At 39.0% G+C, this 24,726-nt stretch overlaps 1 protein-coding gene across 1 annotated transcript in view; it reads right to left on the bottom strand.

Annotated features, from left to right (window-relative positions):
- PRKD1 (protein kinase D1) overlaps positions 1–24,726 on the bottom strand; it is a 280,997-nt gene that overhangs the window by 57,163 nt on the left and 199,108 nt on the right. Inside the window, 3 exon segments of the mRNA XM_025211210.1 lie at positions 11,344–11,367; positions 17,796–17,956; positions 19,779–19,910. Of these exon segments, the coding sequence (XP_025066995.1) occupies positions 11,344–11,367; positions 17,796–17,956; positions 19,779–19,910 (317 nt within the window).

The following is a 24,726-nucleotide window of genomic DNA, read 5'->3' on the forward strand; positions in this document are numbered from 1 at the left end:
TAGGTGCCTACAAAATTGCATTTAGATTGAACTTGTTGTAATTGCCTAGTCTTAAACTAATAATGATATAGATTACTACACCAAGATTTCTATCTAAGATGACTGGGTGCAGTTTTCCAGGAGGCAAAAGGTGAATGTACTTTCTTTTTTCCTGGATACTGCTACCTGGGAACCTAAGAGCAGAGAGAAATTTGTAATCCTGAATTTGAGAAAAATGTTTAGAAAACAATTTAAGACAATAAGAGCCTTAGGGTTGTGGGAGCCCTGGGCAAGAGAGTCGTTTGGGGCCCCTTAGAGGTATGTACTCAGATAAATATTAACCCACCACAATTGTATCGTGGATCTTTTTAATATTCTTTGGGGGAATTAGATAAATAGTTTAGTGTTAAAATGCAAATAGAGCCATTTCCTTGAAAAAGCTTCACTACCACCTCCACCCCCCGCAAAAAAAAAATTGCCCCACCTAAAGTGTGGGGCCCTGACCGGTCACTCAGTTTGCCATCCGCTAAGGCCACTACTGATAAGAGGCAGCAGTTGAATGGTTTGTTTGAGGCTTTGCTAGTGTTTCCCCCATATTTTTCAATCTGAAAGCCAATAAGCTTTTATATGGTAAAGAACAATTACTTATTTTGATTTTACTGCAGATAATGTTTTGGGTTTCTCAGGGGGAGCATAGGCTATAGCATTACTGATTAGCAGATCCACTCCTTTATCTAAATATGCTCCCCAAATTCATCTGGAATGTCAAATAATACTTTGCTTGTGCAGGTAGACTCCTGTCAACTCAACGAGACCTAAACAAAATATGCTTTGTTCTAATATTTTCACAATCTATGGATTTAGCGATGCATGGCATCATACACTTGCTTCAAGCCACAGTCTGAAACAGTGGGAAGCATTTGTTGCTTCCTGTAACAACTAAGATATAGTATAAGATTTAAGTTACAAATAAACTCTCATATCAACTGTTTGCTCTGTGTTAGTGGTGCACACAAGAAGCAGTTTTATATATATTTATCTCTTTCAGTAGTAATGTGACTCACATAGCATTTCAAAGAAAGCTGGACTACAGTACAGGTTAAGATATTAACAGAACATATGAACTGAAATGTTAGGGAACCAGAAGCTAGAACATTAAAGCCAACTGGATAAAATTGAAGCATTCATCATTTTTAGATTTTTTCCGAAGTCTGTTTTTCCACTGTAAAATAAACAAATTTAAGTTTGCCAATCAGAATATCGTACAAAAGCAGCATATGAACTTTTCTCTACCTCCCCCTTCTCTCTCCCTTTAATTGGGCTCCTAGACTTTGTAGTTCTTCATGGAAATTTAGTAATGTATGGAATCTATGCCAAACTCTCTGCCTGAAACAAAATGAAAACATTTGTTCAATCACTACCTCATCTAATGGTTTATAGATCCCTTTAACAAAGGATTTTTGTATGTTTTACTTTTAAGCACTTGTACTTAACCTCAAAAAATCTCAAAGTCAGGATAAACTGTCCTTTGTTAAAAAGCCTGCTTATGAAATCTGGGTCCTTCCCATCCACCAGGACAGTAAGCCTTCTGGCTGAGGAATCAGTGTAATTCTGCAGGCTAAACAGAGGTGACCAGACCAGTGAGTGCATATGTTGTGAACATATGCACAGACATCCCTGTTTGTGATAGCTCTGTAGATGGCAGTCCTTCTCACATGAGGAAACAGGTATATGCCACAAGAAGAGCCAGAAATCATACAGCTAACTTGGTCCTCCTATCACCAACCTTACCTTGGGAATAGGAGAGGGAAAATATTGGAGCAGGCGGAGGCAACTTCAGTCATTCTGCTCCAGTAGGTTTCATGGAGTGAGTCAGTATTCCAAGAGAAGGATACCTTCCTGCCACATATTTGCCCATGGCTAGGATCAGCCACTTAGCTCTGGACTTGCTTTTTTTGTATAAGTTGCTGTCAATGATGCCTGTGCCGCACTACCTTGTATTCAGAACAGTTTCTGCTTTTGCAAAAAAAGACTCTTTCAAAGTTTTGTCTCATTTTTAACCTAGCATCTGCAGAACATTATTTACAGTGCCCTGTGGTTTGACTTGGCCTTACAACGTGGACGTTTTTGGGATCTTTTCCCATTCAGCTACATAGCTGGGATTTTATTTCTTTTAATTGGAAGGGGCAGATTGAAAGAAGCATTCATTTTGCTTTCATTATGTTACTGGCAGAAACTAGCATTTGAGATACAAATCTTTTTTCAGTGAAACTACATATTGAATCCTTACTATATTCTTTTGAACTTACCTACTACTGGCTTATTCTATTGCCACCTAATTTTGTTATCTCCCTCTGGAGTTCAACAGAGCCTTGCCTAATCTCAACTAAACTAAATACATTTTGCTTTCTCACTCTTTGCCTCCCTTTTCCAGAGTATAATTCATATAACAAATAGCATAAGTATCAGATCAATCTTCAAGGCAGCTGGTTGAAAAATAATGATTTATTCTTGGTCTTCTTTAGAATTTAGTGTGCAATCCAACTAAAAAATTTACCTCTTGCTCTGTGATTACTTAGTTCTTTTAGGGGCCTCTTTTAAAGGATTGTGCCAAAGGTGATCTGCAAATCCAAATATGTTACAACTTGCTATCTTTGTCCAATGTCTTTAATGTGGCTCAATGAATTCTGCAGATTGAGGTGATACAGTTTTCCTTAACGGAAACTTTAATATGCCGGCTCATATGAAAGATGGTGGAGTTTAAAGAAATAGTTCATTTTTGTTGAGATTAACTGTGCACAATTTCACTGAGAACAAAAAGAAGCTCTACCTGCCAGAGAACATCCTTTGCAATTTTTAAAAACAACAAATTGGGCCTAATGGATGTTTCAAATAATAAAGATGTACAACTGTTTTTTTGTGTGTGTGGTCATTTCAAATATCCTTTGTAGTGCTATGTGGTAGAGAAACAATTTCCCCTCAGCTGTGCCTGTTTTAAGCAGTGGGAGTTATTGGGGGGCTGAACTCCCTGAGGAGCTGCAGGCAAGCAACTGAGATAGCCAGTTAGGCAAAGTACAGACAGTCAAAAAGCCCAAGGATGAATCGATTTAATCTTTGCAGGTTAGTTTAAGCTGTTTAAATTGAACTGATAAGCAAGTGAACAGACATTTACTTTTGATTCCACAAATACAGTCACATGCCTGCAGTAGCCCAGGCCAGAAAGACAGGGGGATGCTAGAGCACACCTCCTTGCTCTGCAGACAGCTTGGGCACAACACTGGCCTGCCCATCCTGTAAGGGAGCTTGTGGGGGAGGTGCAAAGCATCCTGGGAGGCTGAGGAACTGTGAGTTAACTGAATCTGGAGGGGAACTGGGACAGAAATTTAATAAACTGATTTTACTTAAAACATTTAAGTCTGATATTACATCCATCCAGGCTTATCTTAAATCAATTTCAGCCATTTTGAAAGCAATTTATGTGCACTGAACTTCTGTTGTATTACAGATTTGAATCGGTTTCTGATCACTGAAACTGGTTTGTGTGTAATTTCTGGCTGTAGCCCTTCAGTCACTTTAGGGATTGAAATGGATTAAGCAGGTCTGTCAGGCAGGTAAGAAGAGCTGACTCCTTTTAAAGGGCTATGATCACTACTAATGCAATGATAGCCAAGGATGACTTTTTAATACACAATTCTTATATTTTTAACTGTAAGTTCAGCACAGCTGTCCCACAATATCTGGAGCTGGTTCTTATGTCTAACATAATTTAAAAGTACCCTTAAGGAAAGGAAAGGGAATGACCCCATTTTTCACAGAATAACTTATCTTGCAATTGATTCAGTCTTTTAGAAATCACAGTGAAAGCCAGAATCCTGTCTATTAGGCACCTACTTCTTGAGCTGTTGTGTTTGGTTTGTTTGAGAGAGAAATTATTTTTTCCTGGTTGCCAGCCACATTTCTGACTCAACAAGTTTGGATACTTCCCAGGAAATGATTGCTTAACTAGATTACACCATGGAAACTAGAGCAGCCAGTTCTGCTCCAAACACCAAACAGTCCAACATAATAATTTCCCAAGCAAGGTATTCTACTTTTAACAGGTTGGCATTATATTTCAGGTGGCTTTAGGTGACACAAAGACATGTAACACCCTCATTTAACAGTATAGATGTTAAACTGAGTCAGTGAAATTGAACTGAAAGAGTAATAATTGAATAATGAGAATATAAAACTACATGCTACTAATTGATGAGCTGCACTAAAGCAGTTGGAATGCATCTGTAAGCCTGCAGAAGGGATGCAACCAATATACAGAAGGCTTTTTGTGCATTGTTAAAGTTAGTACATGCTGTGAGCAGTCACATATTAAGGGTTAATACTCTCTCAACCATGCACAGGTCTAACCTGTTGCCAGAGGCTTGGTGAGCAGGGGCATGGCTAGGATCTGTCATGTCTGTTCTGTGCTTGCACAGTGCAGGCTAATTCAGGCAGTAGGTTCAGCACTGGGAGAGGGGAGGCGGGGACATGACAATCTGGGTGGCAGAGAGGGCCCCTATGCTCCTGCCCCCTTTCTCCCCCTCCCACTCACCCACTGCTGTCCAACTGTCCCCAGCTGTCAATCCAAGGCAGTAGAGTTCTGGATGATAGCTAGAGCATGCCTCCTGGGATACTGGAGGACCAGAAATTGCTGATATTAACCTTGTGAAGCAGACTGACATTACTGAAGCATGAGCTGGCTAACGCCAGTGAAGATAATCGTCACCTGAAGAGGATTATTTCTGAGACACTCAGGGTGAAGTTAATGCTACTCTTAGACCACACTAAGTGTGGAATGTAGTATTAAAATCAGAATATACTGTGAGCAGTTGCATGCTGACTGTTAATACTGTTTCTTGCCTGCAAAGCTCTGACTTGGCACTAGAGGACTGTTGAGCAGAGGCTTGGCTAGGACACCTGGGCTCTATCCCTGGTCTGGTTGGGAGTGCTGGGAGCCATGCAACCTGGGATGTTGGAGGACAGCAAATTGCTTTTTTAACTGTATGGAACAGATTGAAGTTACCCTAATATGAGTTAGGTAGCACAGGCCAGAGTTAATCCTCGCTTGAAGTGGAATAATTTTGAGATGCTCAGAAGGCACTTAGTATAAGTTAATGTGTTTAACATGTGGACACTCACAAATTAAGTAGCCCTAGTATGGTCTATATGTAACATGTAACTTTACCCATAGTAGGTACTTAGCTCATTTTAATTTGTCTTAATGTGTGAATATTCCTGTTTTAAGAATATTAACACATTTGAAAGGTAACTTGTAACTACACTCTCAGCCAATCTCATTGCCTGGGGGATGCTGAACCTGATGCTTCCTCTAAGCACACATGTGTGTACACACACAGACATACACAGAGTCTATACTATATTCAGGCCCTACCCAGACATCTCCCCCTCCCCTGAATATAATAGTGTGTGTGTGTGCATGCTCTTCCCCTTAGCACCTCTCTGTACCAGTGTGAGACCTAGGATATGGATCTGTGGTCTGACCCACTATGGTACATTTTATGCCCTTATGTTCTAAAGATGGGAAATGTCCTCTAAAACCAACTGCTCAGAAGTGCCTAAAATTTACAAGAGACTCCTAGGTACCAGAATGTCCCTAAAACTGCCTTAAGACTCTTGATAAATATCACATGAACTGAAAAACTTCATATTTTCTTAGTCAGAAAATAAATGGCTTGTTTTTGATATCTGATTGTTCATGCTATTTAAAAATAAAGGGCAAATTTTTTTTCTTATTTGTTCTTGTGCAGGCACACATGTCAACAGCTGTACTAGAAACAAATGTCACACTACATGTATTAACTCTTCAATTCCATTCATGAAGAGGCTGTGTTGTTTGGGGCTTTTTTTACTTTTGCATGGCAAAATTTAAGTAAATATATGAAATACAAAATACATGTAAAATTATTCATAGGCATTTATATTGATAATAAGAGTAAGCCAAAGGCATCCAATCTAACCAAAGAACTAAACCAGTTCAATATATTATTTTTATCTCCTCGCTGTTCTGTGCATTAAAAAAAATAAACTGCTAACTTCTAATACATTAATTTGTGCAGAAGAGAACAAAGTTCTTAATGAAAAATAATTAGTTACATGACCTGTTATGTCTTATGATCAGGGATACCTGCAGCAATCTCTGCTTCCTTCATATACACAATTGATCTGTGAATATCTGACAGAATTGGTATCAAATGAGGCTATATATATCTCCACAGGAACCACTTGAGTTTTCATGCAGTCAAAATATTGGTTTTCTTTATATGAGAACTAAAGCACTGTTATTAATTTGTACTCAAGGAGGCAAAACTTCAGCTAAGCATACTGAAATACAGCATGATAAGATGACTTAAAATTCAGCTACTTTAGACATAATTGACTGCTCTGTACTTTACAACCCTTCTCTTTAACTATATAGCATGATTTAATCATGCAAGGACTAAGAAGGATAACTAAAGTCTTCATAGCACTTAAATGAATGTATCAAAGAACGCACTGCAGTACAATCTGTTAACATGATACCATCTACACATGGAAATTATTACATATCCTACACCCTCCTGCTCAGACATCAATGCCAGCAAAGTCTGCTTTAAATGCTCTGCCTGCACCCCATCTCGTTTTTTAAAGTAATAACAAACAATTTCTATCTTTCAATAGCATTTATGACTATACACACTTTTCAGACAGAGATTTGGGGATTTCCTAGCACAAAAGCTGTATGTTGTGCAAAGGATTTGCTAAGGACTGCAGACACTATACTAAATTAGGTGATCTAAAATAATTTCAATGCCAAATTCCCTATCTGATGAATCATGATTCAACTGAAGTCCGATAGCTTCTTTTCATAGAGTTGAATGGGGTGGATCAAAACTAGTACTGTTATGGGGCTTTTGTACATGCCACAAAATTGGCCTTTAAAGTGGATTCAATGTCTTTTTGTACCCCTTTAATGGTGCGGTTGTTTACACTGTCAGTGGTGTATTACGCTTTAATGGTGTGGCTGTTTACACTATCAGCGGCATATTGCTCATTAAATGACACTGGGACGTAAGCAAAATAAAACACCTCTGTGGTGTTTTAGTTTGCTACCTTACAGCTGTGGAGGGAAGCACCAGGCCCTGCGCATTCAGGCAGCCTGGCGGCAGTCCATGCAGGCAGGCTTCACTGAAGGAGAAAAAAAAAAAGCAGCAAGCCTGTTTTGTTTTTTTTCCCTCCCCAGAGCCTGCCTGCCTGCAGGAGCTGCATGGGTGCCCGGTGCTTCCCAGTGCAGTTGTGGAGCAGGGGAGGCGGTGCTTCCCTCCATGGCTGCAGTGCCCCTGCAGGACTGCCCAGGCCGGATGCCTGTGGGTGGGTGCCACCTTGGAAGCACTGCCACCACGGAGGGAAGCACTGGCCCTCCCGCAGCTCAGGGAGCACCTGGCCTGCTGGCAGCTTGCCCCCTCTCTCCCGCTGCCAGAAAGGCATGTAAGGATCAGGCTCGACCATTGTTTGCATGCCACAGGAGTTTACTTCGGTTTAGTTCTCCCTAAATTGAAGCGGTGTTTTTAAAAACTCACCACTTCAATTTAGGGAATATTAAACTAAAGTAAACCCCCATGGGGTGTACAAGCAGCCATGGAGTCTGTATGGGTACTGAATAATCACACACAAACAGGGAGCATCAACACATGCATATTACTTTGCAGCAATAAACTCCAGCGCATATTGTATCACAGTTTATTGCTCCCGGGTGCTGCATTTACATCTGGGCCCAGGACTGCAGCATGTTGAGCTAGGTCAAAGCAGCCCCACCTGGTGGGGGCTCAGAGAGGGCTGCTCTGACTTGGGTGCTTCAGTGGAGAGGTTATTTGGCAGGCAACCCCCTCACTGAAGCACCCTCATGCCCCAGCCAGCCCCATCAGTGTCTACACATATGTTGCTGCAAAGTAAAAAACTCTGCCATATGATAATACTTTTATTTACAAGTACTAACTTGTGGCAGAGTTTAATAGTTTACTCCAGCCTAATTGCCCAATAGATGTAGATGCTGAGACATTTATGGAGGAGCTAATTAGCAACTCTAGTCAATGTCTTGTGTAGATGCACCCACAGTGTATTTAATATCAGGACTGGGCATGAACAGATTCATTGGTGGGTGAAAACCAATATTCAAGAAATAACATTCAGAAAACTCACCCTTGGATATATGGAGGAAATGAACAAAAAACCCCAAAACAAAATAGCATGATCTTAATCTATGAGTTCTATTTAGAGGGTTGGATAATTTTTACTTTTCTCTGCCTAATTATGACCTACTTTTACTATTAAATTTCTTCATATAGGAGTATAACAGGAAAAAAGGTTTAAGGACTATTCCATATCTCACCATAAAGAAAGAAAGGGTGGTTACAACTGTACTGGATGTAATCACAATCTGTAGGCTCCCTGAATTGCAACTGAAACCCTATTTTGAAGCAGTACTTAGAGTAGGAAGAGAAATGCGGTAAAGGTCAACGACTTCTAGAGCTGAAAAAAAAAGAATGAGACGGCTTGGCCAGCAATTTTCATTGAAAGAATGAATCATTTAAACACTCAGACACTATGACAATAGGGAACCTAAGAACTTATACAGATAAAATCTAGTAGGGTAGGACTAGCTCTACTCAAAGGAGACTGTGTTCTCCATTCTTTCATATTCTAATTCATATTGATTCTTTCATATTATAATTTAATTGCATAACACGCAGGCCTTGCTGAACAATATTCCTTAGAGAAAAGAAAGATATATTTGAACACAGCTTTATTTGTGATCCTCTGGAAAGGTCTTTTATTGGCTCATGGGTTCTAATATCACATGTCAACAAGTATGGAATTTAACCTGAATACGATTTTTCTTTTATTATTCTTTTGCAGTTTTAGCAAAGATTAAGAGTAGAATCAGTATAATAACTGATGTACTCCCTAATGTTTTAAAGGGAGGTAGACTTTATAATCTATTTTTTATTCATTTAACTATGATAATCAGTTCATACGATAACAAAAGTAGTACCATATCCATGAAATTTTGTGGACTATAAACCATTTAATGTTCTCCTTATCCAATGACACCTTGTTTGATATTTTTATATTTAGCCAAGAACAGAATAACTATATCTCTTTGTAAACTGTAATTTACTTTACCATATTTCACATCAATAGTATTCTGGACAGCAATTTTAGTCTCATACCATTTGGGCTTTCATAAAGTAAAAATAAACAAGTGAATCATCGTCTAGGAAAACTACACAGTAAAAGCTTAGGGTTTCTTTGTTTGTTTATAAATTTCAAATCTACAAAGGAAATAACTCAGCATTGTTGTTATTTTATTATCAATGAACAAGTGCCAACACAAGTCATAGACTAATTAAATATTAGTTTTATCCCGTGTCCCATGAATTTCAATTTCTAGCAGAAGTCCATAAAACTGGCAAAGGCCCCATTTTTATGCCAACACGAACTATATATTTCTATTTATTCAATTACTCACTTATGTGTCAAAGGCTCTGACTTTTTTTAAGGGTAACAATAGCCAAAATAGCAGACCTAAATCCATGTAGGTTTAGGTGGAGCTACATCTAGTTACATGTACAGTCTATAGTGTCAAAACTGGTTTACCATAGAATCATAGAAAATTAGGGTTAGATGACCTCAGGAGGTCATCTAGTCCAACCCCCTGCTCTAAGCAGGGCCATCCCCAACTAGATCATTCCAGCCAGGGCTTTGTTGAACCAGGCCTTAAAAACCTCCAAGGATGGAGATTCCATCACCTCTCTTGGCAACCCATTCCAATGCTTTACCACCCTCCTAGTGAGAGAGTTTTTCCTAATATCCAGCCTAAACTTCCCATGCTGCAACTTGAGACCATTGCTCCTTGTTCTGTTATCTGCCATCACTGAGAACAGTCTAGCTCCATCTCCTTTAGAACCACCCTTCAGGTAGTTGAAGGCTACTATTAAATCCCCTCTGAGTCTTCTCTTCTGCATACTAAATAAGCCCAATTCAATCAGCTTCTCCTCAGCAGTAATGTGTCCAAGCCCCCTAAACATTTTTGTTGTCCTCTGCTGAACTCTCTCCAACTTGTCCATGTCCTTTCTGTAGTGGGGGCCCAAACTTGGACACAGTACTCCAGATGTGTCCTCACCAGTGCAGAATAGATGGGAATAATTACTTCCCCTGATCTGCTGGCAATGCTCCTAATGCAGCTCAGTATGCTGTTACTCTTCTTGGCAACAAGGGTACAGTGTTAGTGTATATCCAGCTTATTGTTCACTGTAACCCCCAGGTCCTTTTCTGCAGAGCTGCTGCTTAGCCATTTGGTCCCAAGCCTGTAGCGGTGCATGGGATTCTTCAGTCCTATGTGCAGGACTTTGCACTTGTCCTTGCTGAACCTCATGATATTTCTTTTGGCCCAATCCTCCAATTTGTCTAGGTCACTCTAAACTCTAGCCCTACCCTCCAGTGTACCTACTACCCTCCCCCGCCCCAGTTTGGTTTCATTTGCAAACTTGCAGAGGGTGCCCTCCATCCCATCACCCAGATCGTTAATGAAGATATTGAACAAACTGAATACAGATGAAGTTAAAAGCTTCACCATATTTTCTGTTTTACTCAAACTCTTTGACCCCTATAGAGATACCAAATTTTGGACTAAGTTTTAAAAAATAGTTCTATCCTGAAAAAAGTCAACTGTAATATTTTATAATATACCAAATATATTCTTGCTCAATTATGTCCAGATAAAATTTGTTTAGGTACACAGTAAATTTTGGGTTAAATATTTAGACAGTTCCAAGCTTACACATTTCCAGAAATCTGAAAGCAAAACTGAGTTTCTCCTTCATGGATCCTACCACCAATAAAAAAAATATATACACTCCAAATAATGCCATTTGCTCAATACCAGTTGAATATAAAGGTGCCATTTTTCATATCTTTTCAAAGCAGAACTAAATAAGGCTTTTAATTAGTTTTGTTTGTTATAAACATAGACATGGCATAAATGTAAGCTGTAACCGCTAACTCTAACGTTGGGTGGAGGTACATTTTAAAATATAACCCTAATTCTGAACTGCATGGCTGACCACTCACTCTCTAAAGGACAAATCTAATCTTTGGAACTAAACACACCCTTGGATTCTGAAGAACATATGAATCTGAAGAACACATAAATCTGAAAAAACTCCTGTGTGTTTTAAGAGTAGTTCTAACTGATGTTAAATAAAAGTTGCAGGAATTCTAACACTCTATTCTTGATAGTATGATAGACAGCAGAGTAAATTTAGTACATACCTCATAGCCAGGGCTGACAGGGGACTGAGACAGGAAGTTGGAAAGAGAAAAAAGGAGAGCAAAGAATTGGGGGTGAGGGGAGGGAGGGAGGGGGAGAGAGAGAGACAGAGAGAGAGAGAGACAGAAAACAATGTTATTTTTGAAGTAAGCATGGATGTTTTATCATTTTCACTAAGAGACTAACATATAGTAGAATATAAAAACAAAAATAATTATATTTTCAAATTGAGTTACTATTCAAAGGAATCTAGGTTATATAACCTATTCTTAGATGTTCATATTCTTGTCATTTCTGTTCAGGTAATAGAATGAAAAAAATGTTTAGATATGTAGGGCTAGATCTGTTAAGTTGCATTTAAAAGTAGCCTACAATAAACTGTGAATTCAAATAATTTAAATGCCTTATGAGATGATGTTGATGCAAGTACCCACACATTGGGAAAGTAAGGATATCTCAGAGATCAGAACGTATTTGCAACGTTTTATATGTTTAAAATTCAGTGGCAAAATGACAAATAAAACATCATGGTGTGGCTCCATATTTATCATGTTTCTAAGATTTCCATGGCAAATATATTTATTTTACAAGTAAAAAGACATTCTTTCCATCTAATAGTTGTGCAAACTAAGTTTACTATCTCAGACTAAAGCTGCTGTCTTTCTGGCCCACATAACTCCAACAATAAAGATTCTAAAATCATTACTTAGTTAACAATTCTGTTTATAACACATTTCCAGGAAGCCTTTCTCTCGTTCAGCTCCGTTGGCCCTTCAGTAAAAAACATTTTTGTTGATCAGCAAAGTAAGCAGAACTGACTGAACAAACCCATAACAAACTTTCTCAGTAAAAATGCTGTCTTCGCTCTTTTATTGGTACCAACAAGAAGAGGAGGAACTCTAGGTAAGGCTCTTGAGAAATTCAGTCAACTGAATTTGATTGAGAGCAAAGTATTAGAGACAATGTTGAATGTTCTGTGAAAATAAATTATACTACCATTTTCTGTAGACCTGCAGCCACAATTTTTCATATATACATGTTATGCATACATTTTTCACACACAAATCTGAGCATGCAAAAATATGGAGTTTTACATCTGCGTTAGATATTTATATACCTGTTTTTTTGTGTTCAAATTATTTATCTTATTTTAACAGTCTCCACATATGGTCTGCATGAAATAGAAAAATTCAGTCTGTGGTCAGCATTTAAGGGTACATACAAACATCCATTGCACCCAGTCTAGGGTTAGTTAGGTGACTAGATTGAGAGGGGTACATGCAGCCAGTTTGTTCAACTGGGAGTGGCGTGGACAGCCCAAGGCAAATTACTCTGGTTGGGGGGAGAGGCTCGTGGGAATTGGGGGCTTTGGCAGGTCCATGGAGGGTCTGGTGGGCTTACAATGCGGGAGCCAGGGGGGCTAAAAATAGCCCAGTCAGGGTCGAAGGGGGTAAGAACTGCAAAGCCCTGGGACTGGAGTGAGTGGCTAGTCTTTTCCAAGCCCCAGGCCTATGTCTAAATGGGTACAGGAGTTTGCTAGATCAAGTTACCTCCTTTGTAGATCAGGTAATCCCTTAAATTAGTTCACCTCCTGAGATGAACTAATTTAGATCAAGCATGCCATTTTTGGGCTGATATGTGCCCTGTGAGTGCCTGTCCAAGTGTAGGTCAATCTAAATGTAAAACTTGTAGGTATCCTAAATGTCTCCAACATTAATTCATACAAAGTAAATCTTACCATTTAATTAAAAAATAACAAAATAAGTATAATTTAGAACCTGGAAAGACAAAGGTTATACAGCCGTTAAATCACCTGTTTCTTTAGGGACAATCCTAACTTGATCTAAGTGACCAATTATTGCTGTCCCATCCAGCCCTATTTTTATGACACTGATATTACACCTATAGAAATAAAAGGTATTTGGCCTGTTGAAAATACTGGTCCAGAATGGAATCCTTATGGTTATGTTTATATGCTGGGGATTCAATTCCATGTAATAATAAAAATAAGTTCTTTGCGACTGCATCTTCCACTGTGTTGGTAGAACACCTAGAATAACATAACCTAATCCCTTTGGTTGCTGCCACAATATAAAGTAAAGCAAAACTTATCTCAGAAACACTGCAGAAGCAATGAATCCAAACAAGGGATTTGAATGAGAATAAAGAATAATACATAAAAAAGAAGAAAGTAGGAAAAAAATGCTCAAGTAAAAACTAGGTTTTTCTTCAACATAATTTTTACCTCTGTAAGAAAAGGAAAATCAGAAAGTTATTCATTTAATTTCTCGGTGTTATGCTTGTGGCCTGCTAGTCATTACAATTTTCTTTCACTTTCCCCATATCCATGTCCTACATATATGACATTCTGAATCATCAATTTTGTAAGAAAAGGACATCCTGATAGGAGTTAGTGATTGCTAAAGAAAAAAAAATAGAGAACATTATATATACACTGTAGTTTGGCATGAAGCCTATCACATTTCTCCACTGTGATAGTCACATTGATGACCCTGACTCTTCCAGAGGATTTAAAAATATTAAATAGCAGGGGTTGGCAATTTGTGACTAATATGGGCCACACTTGTGACCCAGTGGGCACCATGGGCCAGTGATAGTGGGCAGAGGCCGCAGTGAGGAAGAACAGCCCTTTGCAAAGCCTGGAGCAGCCAGAGGTAGTTGGTGCCATTAGCAAAACCCAAACCAATTCAAACAGCTGGGGACTGGTGCATCCTTAGTAAAATGCAAACCAGGTTGGGCCTTTGCAGGACTTGCAATCCTTTTGCAAGCTGGATCCAACCTATGGGCCGTAGGTGCTGACCCTTGTTAAATAGTGTTGCAGATGCTACCTATTTAATGCTTTAATGAGAATCCTGACAGCTAAAGTATACCATGGCTAGAACATACTGAGTAATGGCAGCCTTGAGATCTTTGACTAAAATTTTAAAGTATTGTAGGTTGGCCACCAAACTCGAATTAGATGATAATTTTGAGTCATTACTTAATTGAGCTGCATTTAGACTAATGGACTAAATGTCAAAGACACAGTGTTCTGTCACTAATCATGTGATCTATCATGCCTCCCAAAATTATATGTAATGATTATCATAAATAACAAACATTCAAGATGTAGTTAGACACAAACAAAAATGAAAAACTGTTCTACACTTTCCACCGTATGTTAGGTATTCAAAATTCAGCCTCAGGGTTCCATGACAATCACGTATTAATGCTTTTCTGTCTGTTCTGGAGAAGCATCTTATCTTTTTAAATCCAATATTGTCTCTTTTGGCAGTATCATGGCTTGGAGCAATGTTAAGCTGTTTAACACTTATATAACATGGCAGTAATCATTTTTAATCATAGTTCTGGAAACAACTTAGAGCAGTGTCAAACTGCTTCTTAATTTTATTTTTATTGATATTTATTTTATTAATATAGTTACAATCATAATTATCATACATATAAAAAACACATTTTTGAGAACCACAAAAATCTGTAGAAGGATTTTTCTTGGTTGTTTTTCGCAAAATTTGAGTACCCAGCTAATTTTAACTAGCATTCCGTTAAAAAATAACTTATATTTATAATGTGCACCTGAATTCCTAAGTATCTTAAGGCTAATGATAATTAGTAGTCTCAGTACATAATCAGGGCTCATAGATGGTTTTGCTTATAATGCCAGGTCTCTTGTCATTTGCAATAAAATTGTTTAGGCATGTCAGGTTTAATAAAACTAACATCTTAGCTGCGAAGAAAACATGACATAGATTGTTCTCATCTGTTTCCACATTCTTTCTTTTGTTTTTAAATTGCAATGGTTTTAAACTTTTATTTACAATTAGGTACAATTCTGTGTGCACAGTGTAGCTTCTTAGCTATTAAAATATATTTGTTGCAACTTAAATATACAAATTTGCAAATATTTTTAGGACAAAGAATATATAGCAACACAACTTGTTCTAATAATTAACATCTTGGTCTTAGAAAAGCTATTTCTGAGGTGAATAATCACAGATAACATATTTACTACAAGCTGCAATTTAAGCAAAGAGTGGGCAACTCACCTTGGAACTTCCTTCACGTTATCAGTTTAAGTCAGACTCTCAGACCTATTAAATCATTAGTTTTCTATTTATAATTTAAAAACATATTAGCTTCAAGATATATTCTAAATAAAAAGAAACCAAAACTATACCCTCTTTTCTATTGCCATTGCTCATCTTTTTTTCAAGGTAAAAATTTCTCATTTCAAAGCAGTCATGTTTATGTATGAAGTAACTGGTCCTGGTGCAATAATAATAAAAAAAAATCCTTAGATCCATTTTTCTTTCCTCAAAATGCACTGAATCTTTCTGGAGATTTCAAAATAACAAAAAACAAAATGAGCAAATAAACAAAACAAAGCAAAACCCAAAGGAAAAAGAAAACTTCTTCTAGCTTCAGAGCATTTTGAATCCCCAAAATTTCAAAATCTGTGTGTGTGTGTGTGTGTAGTATGTATATATATACATATATAATTATTAATTATAAATTGTGATGGCTTTACAGAGATACAGTATTGTGAAGCTGATGACCCACTCTTGCATCAAGATTCCTTTCTAAACTCAATCTAAAGCCAGACTTATTTTCAAAACACGATGCTTATGGAAAATGTCAATAAATGGAAAAAAGACAGGAAGCTGGTCACACTGTTCAGAATCCTGGTCACACTGATGTTTGCTGTACAGCTGGAGGTTAAAACTAATTTGGCCTCATGGACCAGATCCAGACTGCAAGTGACATCAGAGGCTCAAATCTCTGTGGCTGCTAGAGTTTCTGTATCAGTGAAGCTCCAGAACCCAGGGGGGTAACATGGCCACAACACACACACACACACACACACACACACACACACACACACACACACACACACACACACACACATATCTATTTCCCTGCCACTGATTTACTTAAACTCCCACATTCATAGTGTGTGGGGGTGGGGGGGAAGGGTGGCAAGTGGTAGCAACATTAACCCTTTGGGTTCTAGAGCTGTGCTGCTGTGTTTGACACCCCTGCTCCACAGGAAGCACTGTGGTTCACACTTGATGCAGATACAAAGGGCTAAATACTCTATTACAGTGATTATCAACTTCCTTAGACTTGAGGCACCCCTTGATATGCTTGACCTACCCTTTGGAAGAGGTAAGCTCTTCATTTTCATTTCTTTCTTGACTACGGAAAAGAAATAGAGCAACTCTTCCATTGCAAAGACTCAGACCATAAAAGATCTGAATGTTTTAATACTGTGGATTCTTATTTGAAATCTCTGGGCTTATCTTCTGAATCATGTTTTCCCACCTAACAATACTAATATTGTGCATGGCACCCCTGGCACTGTTGAAAGGATCTGTAGACACACTGGGGTGATGCAGCACCCTGGTTGAGAATTGCTGTTCTATCACCTTCACATGCATCATGGTGCACAGTTGCATAATGGAAATTTTTCTCACACACACACACACACACAGTTTGAATTCTGTTTTTACCTGTGGTAGAATGTGACTGTCTTGTACCTGTACCTACTAGAAGTGAAACAACAAAGAAGAATAGCTAGTACCCATCACCTTTTAGATCAAAAGACTGGGGCTAAAGCATTTAACCAAGCTGTAGACCCTCTTTACCCAATTGGAATCTGAACCTAAATCTTTCACTTTTCAGGAAAGTGCCCCAACCAGCATGACACCAGCTAGATCTTACGTAGGATGACTAAAGTTATATGCATGATTGGGCAATTCTATTCTGCCAGGGCACATACACAGACAAAGTGCCATATACTGAGCATGTGCAGAATGGAAGAACAGATCAAGGATAGCTACATAGAATCCCAAAGTATGCATGGGTGGCAAAAACTGCAGTTATGCACCTGCCATTTATGCATATGAGGCTGAAACAGGATTGGGCCCGAAGTGTGCATGCACACACAGAGAAACAAAAATGATCAGGTTTCTGAGATACTTTTTTACATGTTCTAATTAAGCTTTTGCTTCTTTTCTTTTTCTATACTACAAATAAATACATATGCTTTTTAGCACAAAAGAGACAAAAGAAATTCAGTTTCCAGTTCTGAAGGAAGTATATTTGTCATATTATTTCTTCTACTTTCTATGTGCTAATCCTTCAACCAGCTTTGACTGCTTATCTTGGTAACTACAGCAGAACTGGACCCTCAAATACCACAACCTTTCACAAATAGATTATTATTAACTGTATTAAGTCTCTAGGGGAAGCAAACTTGACACATGAACTAGCACACATTTAGATAGTGATCTTCTTATGATAAACCAAAATTTGTATAATTTACATATACTGATTCTCAACAAGTCTGACACGAAAAATATCCTTAAATGTTGTGTTTCATTCTTTTCTCAATGACAACATATAGTATTTTCATGATTAGGGAATACCATACCAGAAGGGCCTCATCTGGTGTGCTCGGTGAGGGCTCTGCAGACACTGTCCGAATATTGCTGACTCCTGTTAAGGAAACATTTGACAGTCGTCTTTTACGTACACCGCTGCAGTTGTTAGGGATTTTAAATGCACATCTCTTATGGTAGTTTAGACCACATCCTGAAAAGAAAAATATGAAACCCTCCTATTATAGATGATTTTAGTATAAAGCAAAAATGCATTTTTATATTGAACTGCATGGCATCCTCATTTTCTTTGAAACTGTTGTTTCCTCAGCTTCACTACTTAGCTCTCCATTTCTGGAGGTTAAAATGGATGTTAAGGATACTACACGCTTCCAGAAATGCTAAGGATGCTACATACTTCCAGAAATTACAATTATGGCCAAACCTCAATCTGACTCCCTAATTCTTCATTTCTCTATGGTTTGAAAGCTGCTTACCCTGCACCCAGAAGGTAGAGAATAAAAGATTCCACTATATGTCAATCATTGGCAAGACTCCAATTAGAACCCAGGAAGGATGCTCTGGGAAGGGTCAGAGCAGTCATAACAAAATAAGGAATAACAGGCAGTTACACACTTAACTTACACAAATATAGATTAAGAGCAAATACAATGAAACTAACTGAATTATAGTGGTTTAAAAAAAAAAGAATAATGAAAGATAAGAATTAAGCCAAGGGAAATTTAACTGACAGAAAGATAAGACTTTCATAAAGATACAGAATAAATATAAATAATACATGAATAACTGTGGTCATTTGGTCTTTCTTACACTACCAGTCCTCTCTAAATTAGGAGTGCACCGATAGAGTCTTTTGCAGATGATACTGATAGCCGATTTTTAAGAAGGCATATCAGCTGATGCCGATCCGATTTCTGATACCCAGCCTGGCAGCGTGGAGAGCTGCCTCCAGCTGGTAAGTCTGGTGTGGTGGAAGGGGAGTGGGGAGGAAAGGGGCTGGGGGGGGGAAGATCAAGGCCCCTGTGATGTGGGAGGTATGGGGCTGGGGCTGGTTCAGGGGCTGGGGCAAGCACTGCCCAGCTGGGGTGGGGTGGGATGGTACTGTGGTTTATCTGGCGAGTGCTGCTCCCACTGCTCATCCAGGAAAGCAGGGGGTGGCATATGCCAGCTAGATCTGTGTGGGGTGGGCTGGAGCCAGGGCTGCACCAAGCTCTTCCCAGCGGGGCTGGGCTGCACTGGGAAGGGCTACGGCAAATTTGTGGCTGCAGCCCCCCCTGTAGCCCTTTCTCAGCACAACCCCTGCCCCAGCCCGCTCCACCCCATGCAGATCAGGCAGCACAGGCTCTCCCCCTCCTCTCTTCGATGAGTGGTGGAAGTAGCAGCAAGAGCCACCAGACAAGCCACTATATCAGCAGCTCCCAACTGAGCAGCGTGCCATGGTGGAAGCTGACCCTCCCTCCCCAAGCCCGTTGGAGAAGCTGGGGCTCTGTGCCACGCCCACTCTGCCCCGGATGGGCAGCACTTGCCCCAGCCCCATGCCTCCCTCACCATGGGGGCCTTGATCTGTGCCCCCAGCTCCTTCCCTCCCACCTCCCCTTCCACCACACCAGACTTACCAGCTGGAGGCAGCTCTCCACCCGTCTGGGCTGTGCTCCTTGCCACCTGTACTGTCCTGTGGCTGCACACATGCACGGGCCATTTATTGGCCAAATTATCAGCCTGATATGACTGATTTCCAATATAGTAAATTGTCTTTATATCGGTGCTGATCCTATATTGGACCAATGTATCGGTGCTCCTCTACTCTAAACCTAATATTCCTTTAAAAAAGAGGCTACACAAATATGAAAAAGCTGCTGTTTCTTCTGCAGGAATCACTGTCAGTCAAGTTCTTATAATCCCTGTAACTTGAAATTCTAGTGCCTTATATCCAATCGCTGTCGAGTGCACAGTACACAGAAAAGTCTCATTCCAGTTCACTATTGTGTTTGAGAATAAATTCTAATATAACATACCTTCACATTTAAGTCCTTGACGCACAAGGCCCCAAAGCATTTCACCACAGTGGTCACAGAAAGCTGGTGCTCGGTATGAGTGAACAAACAGAGCATGGGGGCGGATTTGAAAGTCTTCAAAAGTGGCAGAAGCTGTAAAAAAAAACCCAAACAAATGAAGATAATTAAGTTATCATCAATATGTATCATTCAGTGATATTTTATCATAAAAGATACCTTTAATCATCTGGCAAATTAATACACTTTTTATTCATTTAGAATATCATTTATGGAAGGAAAGGTTAATAAGCAATATAAAAGTATGGTTTTCTAAATTTGCATCAAACATCTATATTTGCTTTATATTGTGCTGCTCAGAATATAGCTAATCACTAGTGAAGCCCTATTATAAAAGCTATTTTTCCAATCTGCATATTTATACATTTTTCCAGAAGAACATGTTAACAACCCTCACATGTGCATTACTTTATTAATTATGTTTATTGCTGCTGTACCTCAGGGCTAAGCAGGTATGGGGCATTTTCCTAAGCACTGTACACACAGAGATGGAGACTGTATGTGCCTTGAAGGGCTCACAATCTATGTAGAGCAGACAAACAGGTGATGGAAGTGATTGAAATGGAGGGAAAAGGGGTATGGCACTGAACAATGAACAATGTGATGTCATGTCAGTTCTGCAATTTTTGTAGGTGGGTGCAGCTTGGAAGAAGGAATAAGATAAATGGAAGGACCATCTGAATTCTCTGCTCGGGCTGGTTCTGCAGAGTGAAGTCAGCCAGGCTAGGGACAGACATTCAAGAAGCCTGAATTGAGTCAATCTTTGCAGGTTAGTCTAACCTGGCTAAGCTAAACCAGTTTGTAATGTACAGACATCCCCTCTGGACTGAAAAAATGCAGGCACATGCCTGCAATGGCTCAGGATAGAAGCTGTGGGTGTGTGTGCTAAAATAGCCCTCCTTTCCCTTCCATAGTGCTGAGCTCTGGGGGGGGGGTGTGGCCAGGATCTGGCACGATGCTCTGATTAGGGAAGGGTTCCTCCCCCCTCGCTGTTGATAACAGAACATTGAGTTACACAGCAAGGAGTTACACAGGGAGTTGTTAGCATTTGTCAGCCCATCAGCAAAACAAAGACTCTCTCATTATTTCAAGCTCTTTTTAAACAACTTTTTCCAAAGAAGGAACAGAGGGACATTACCAGCTACCTGTTGATTAGCTCCAAAAAGCCCTAAGCTGACACTGTCCTGTCTGCTTTTGTCCGGTCTCCCACAGCATGGACCATAGCCCAGGTGATACACTAGCTAATGCTGAGAGGTGTCTGTGTAAGGAATCCCTGCTTGAGCAGGCAGTGGTAATGGGAGGTGGGGGGGGGAGCAGGAGGAAGCCAGGCAGATGTCTGTAGTCTCTGCCAAAGTTCCAGCCAGGGAGAAGAGGGGCAGGACCAGCTCTTCTGTGGCGTAGAGAACCCAGCCCAGAGACTATGCCAGGATGCTAGGGGACTCTGGTTTAACTTAAACCAGGAAGGGGTCTAGGACAGAGACTGCATAATGGTTTGATTTAAATCAGTTAAGTCTGATACTACATTCAACCAGGTTTATCTCAAACTGGTTTCAGCCATTCTCAAACTGGTTAATGTACACTAAACCTCTGTTCTGTTACAGGTTTAAACCAGTTTCTGATCTCTTAAACTGCTTTATGTGTAATGTCTGTCCCTAGCCTCTGTGCTTCTTATCCTACCAACTGAAGTCGCTGGCTTTATAAAACTTAATTTTTATTATATATAAAAATATTTACCTAGAATTTTTTATACTTTACATTACTTTAAGCACTGTCATCAACATTTAGAGGTTTGATAGTCTGACAAGCTTTCAAAAAGGTCAAATGTGATACTTGCTATATTCACCTAGATATATTAAGATTCCCTTTGATGCACTATGATAAAAATTGTCTCTACTGTCTTAACAGGTTTTAAACATAGAGAAAGATTAGTATATTAAATGATAAATTAGAAAGGATTTTAATCACATTTCAGGTTATATTGCAAAACATTTCTAGCATTAGACAATGGGATATATCAATGCTAAGACACAGTGCATATATCCACTGAAGCTGTGTCATTATAAAACAGAGAAAATGAAACTAGATCAAAAATTGTAGATTATGTCTGGTATCATTTGCTGTAACTTGTCAAACATACAGCCTGCAGGCCAGATCTGGACCATGGAGCCATGTTACCTGACCTGGTAGGGGGACTAGGGCTGGAATTCAAAGGCATCAAAGGGTGAATGGGGGCAGGGCCAAAATCAAGGGTATAGAGCCCTGTTGGGGACGTGTTTTGGCAGTAGGGGTTGAGCGATGGCTGCATTAATCCCTGTGGCTTCCTGAAGCTGCTTGCCCTGCTGCCACCAGTCACCTCACCACCACAGATAGATCCAGATCTGGTCCCTCAGGAGGCTCATAGTCCAGATCCAGCCTCCAAGAAGCCCACAGTCTGCATCTGGCCCAGGGCACCAGGTGAGTTTGAAAACTTTGACTTATCTTATAGTCAGTGTCATGCACGATCTTTTTCTTGCCAATATCTTTCATTCTGAAAGAATGATTTTTGGAAAGGAAGTATATCAACATCCATCAACGCAACTGCAAAAATTTATAATTCAATATATAATTCACCAACAGGTCCAAAATTAGTGTATCCTGATTGAAGCTAATTTTAAAACCAACCTTTAGAGTCCTGCAACTTTTACCACTCAATTATTGAAATAGCTGTAGTTAAGTTATTTTGAGAGTGGTTTAAACAATAGAATAGACAGCTACAGTCTCTTAAGAAGTTATGGCTCAAGAAAGTTGGTATTAAGACTTTTGCTGAGTTTTATTTGAATCAGAGCTGTGCTGGCCTTACTGCAAATGTGGGAGTGAGTACCCGAAGGATCAGGGAAAGGATTGTAAATAATATTGTAAAAATATAAGACAGAGCAACTGCACAAAAGACATATCCCTGGAAGTATGAACAAAATGGTGCATATAGATTTAAGTTATGCAAGTAAAAATGCAGCCAAAAACATCTTTGGAAGCTTGGTTTGAGGATATACCAAAAGGCAGTGCCACAGTAAAATATGTAACTAATTAAGGTAATTAGGTATTGTGACCTAACTAATTAGGTATTCATTTATAGAGGCTATGGAGACAAGACCTATAGAAAATAGATTATATATATCAAATTCAGTTTTCCAAACGACATAGTTCAAATAAATCCCTGAGAACCAAAAACCCTGCCCCCATTCCTATTCCTGAAACCAAAAATCAGCAAACTAATCAAGAAGAGGTTTTACAGTCATTATAGATGGCTATAATAAAGGACAGCTACACTAGATTCATTTCCAGTAAGAGGGTGCAACGTTGAAAAATAGTTCTAAGGTTGTCTGTGGAAAAACTGTATTAGTTATGTTTACATGGAACCAAGGAATACTTTTTCATCAGAAATCACTTGATATCATTACAAAAATGGGAGCCAGTGACTTAGTGTAATGATATTAAATCCTTTTCTAATTTAAAAAATTCAAACAGTTTAGAAATTTATTATAGTAAGAAAACCCTAACATTTGGGATGTTATTTTGTTTTTCTGAGAATATTCACTTCCCAATTTTCCTAAAATCTATGTAAAAAATTACTTAATATTCCAGATGAAATGTTATTCTTCATACAGAAACTCTAAGAGGTTAGGACATCCTGATTCAGCATTAAAATAACTCCACAATTATTTAACATTGACTATATTCAGCCAATAAAAAATTATTCAGCTACACTTTAGACAGCTGAGGTTTAGATCACCTAAGAAAAACATTTTTAGAGTGTTATTGCTCTTGTGTTTTTCAAATTAAAGTGGCCAACTCCACTGTTAAATCAATGTTGGCTTTGATATATTAAGAAACCAAACTCATCAAAATGGGTTTTATATCACTTAGATGAATCCTTAAAGAGTTTACTTTGGCTTGAACTGAAGATGAATCTGCATCTACAGTCAGGAACTCACTGTAAGATATGCTTCTTACAGCTATCTTCTTCAGCCTTCAGTGGGGATTATATAATGCAGAATCAAATCCTAATGTTTCCATGTACTTAAAAATACTGTTTAAAATATTTCATTTTTCTTGGACCTAGAGTACTCATCATAAAGAAAACCTAGCCACAAATTCTTAAATACTTCATGTCATATTCCAGTCATCTATTAGTAAAGTATGGAACCTGCATCTCCATCAACTGACCACTGACTTGCGGAGTCCTAGAAAGATTAATTATCTCTCCAGTTCTTTTCGGAATCTTCATATAGCCAGTGGGTAAACTGGTCAGATGATGTGGACTCAAGAAACAGCCATATGAAGATGACACATGGCTGTATTAATCCCTCACCACATATTATTTCCTCACTCCAAGATTACCTCATGCTTAGGTTAGATCAGTTAGTTGAGAAACAGCTGAATGGACCTGAACCTGAGCAAGGAAGTGGTAATGTTAATGCAAAAAGGAAAAACATTTTGAAGAGCTGACAGTTGATAGACTTGGTTCATTCTCCTTAGTTTGAAAATATATCCCGATCCTTGACCACATCAGTCTATAGTTTCTAAGTCATTTTGGATTCCTTGCTAACACAGTCTCACTGAGCAGTATCTACAATTAATGCTTCCTATCATCTCTAGTTGTCTTGATGACTTTGTCCTATCCTATTGGGTGATGACTTAATCTCAGTTATTCAGTTAAAGGAAGATACGCTATTGGTATCTATAACAGGCTGCAGGCTGGCATCCTGTATTAATTAGCCAGTTGGTAACAGGTCACACACATAAGGGGCCACAGCTGGCTCAGTTAATTAGTAATGAGGGGAAGTTGACTGGTTGACTCAGATATAAAGGGAGACAGGAAGAGGAAGTGTGGAGGAGGACGGGGCGGGGCGGG

The sequence above is a fragment of the Alligator sinensis genome, unplaced genomic scaffold (assembly GCF_000455745.1).
Source record: "Alligator sinensis unplaced genomic scaffold, ASM45574v1 scaffold668_1, whole genome shotgun sequence".
In the NCBI taxonomy this organism is placed as follows: domain Eukaryota; kingdom Metazoa; phylum Chordata; order Crocodylia; family Alligatoridae; genus Alligator; species Alligator sinensis.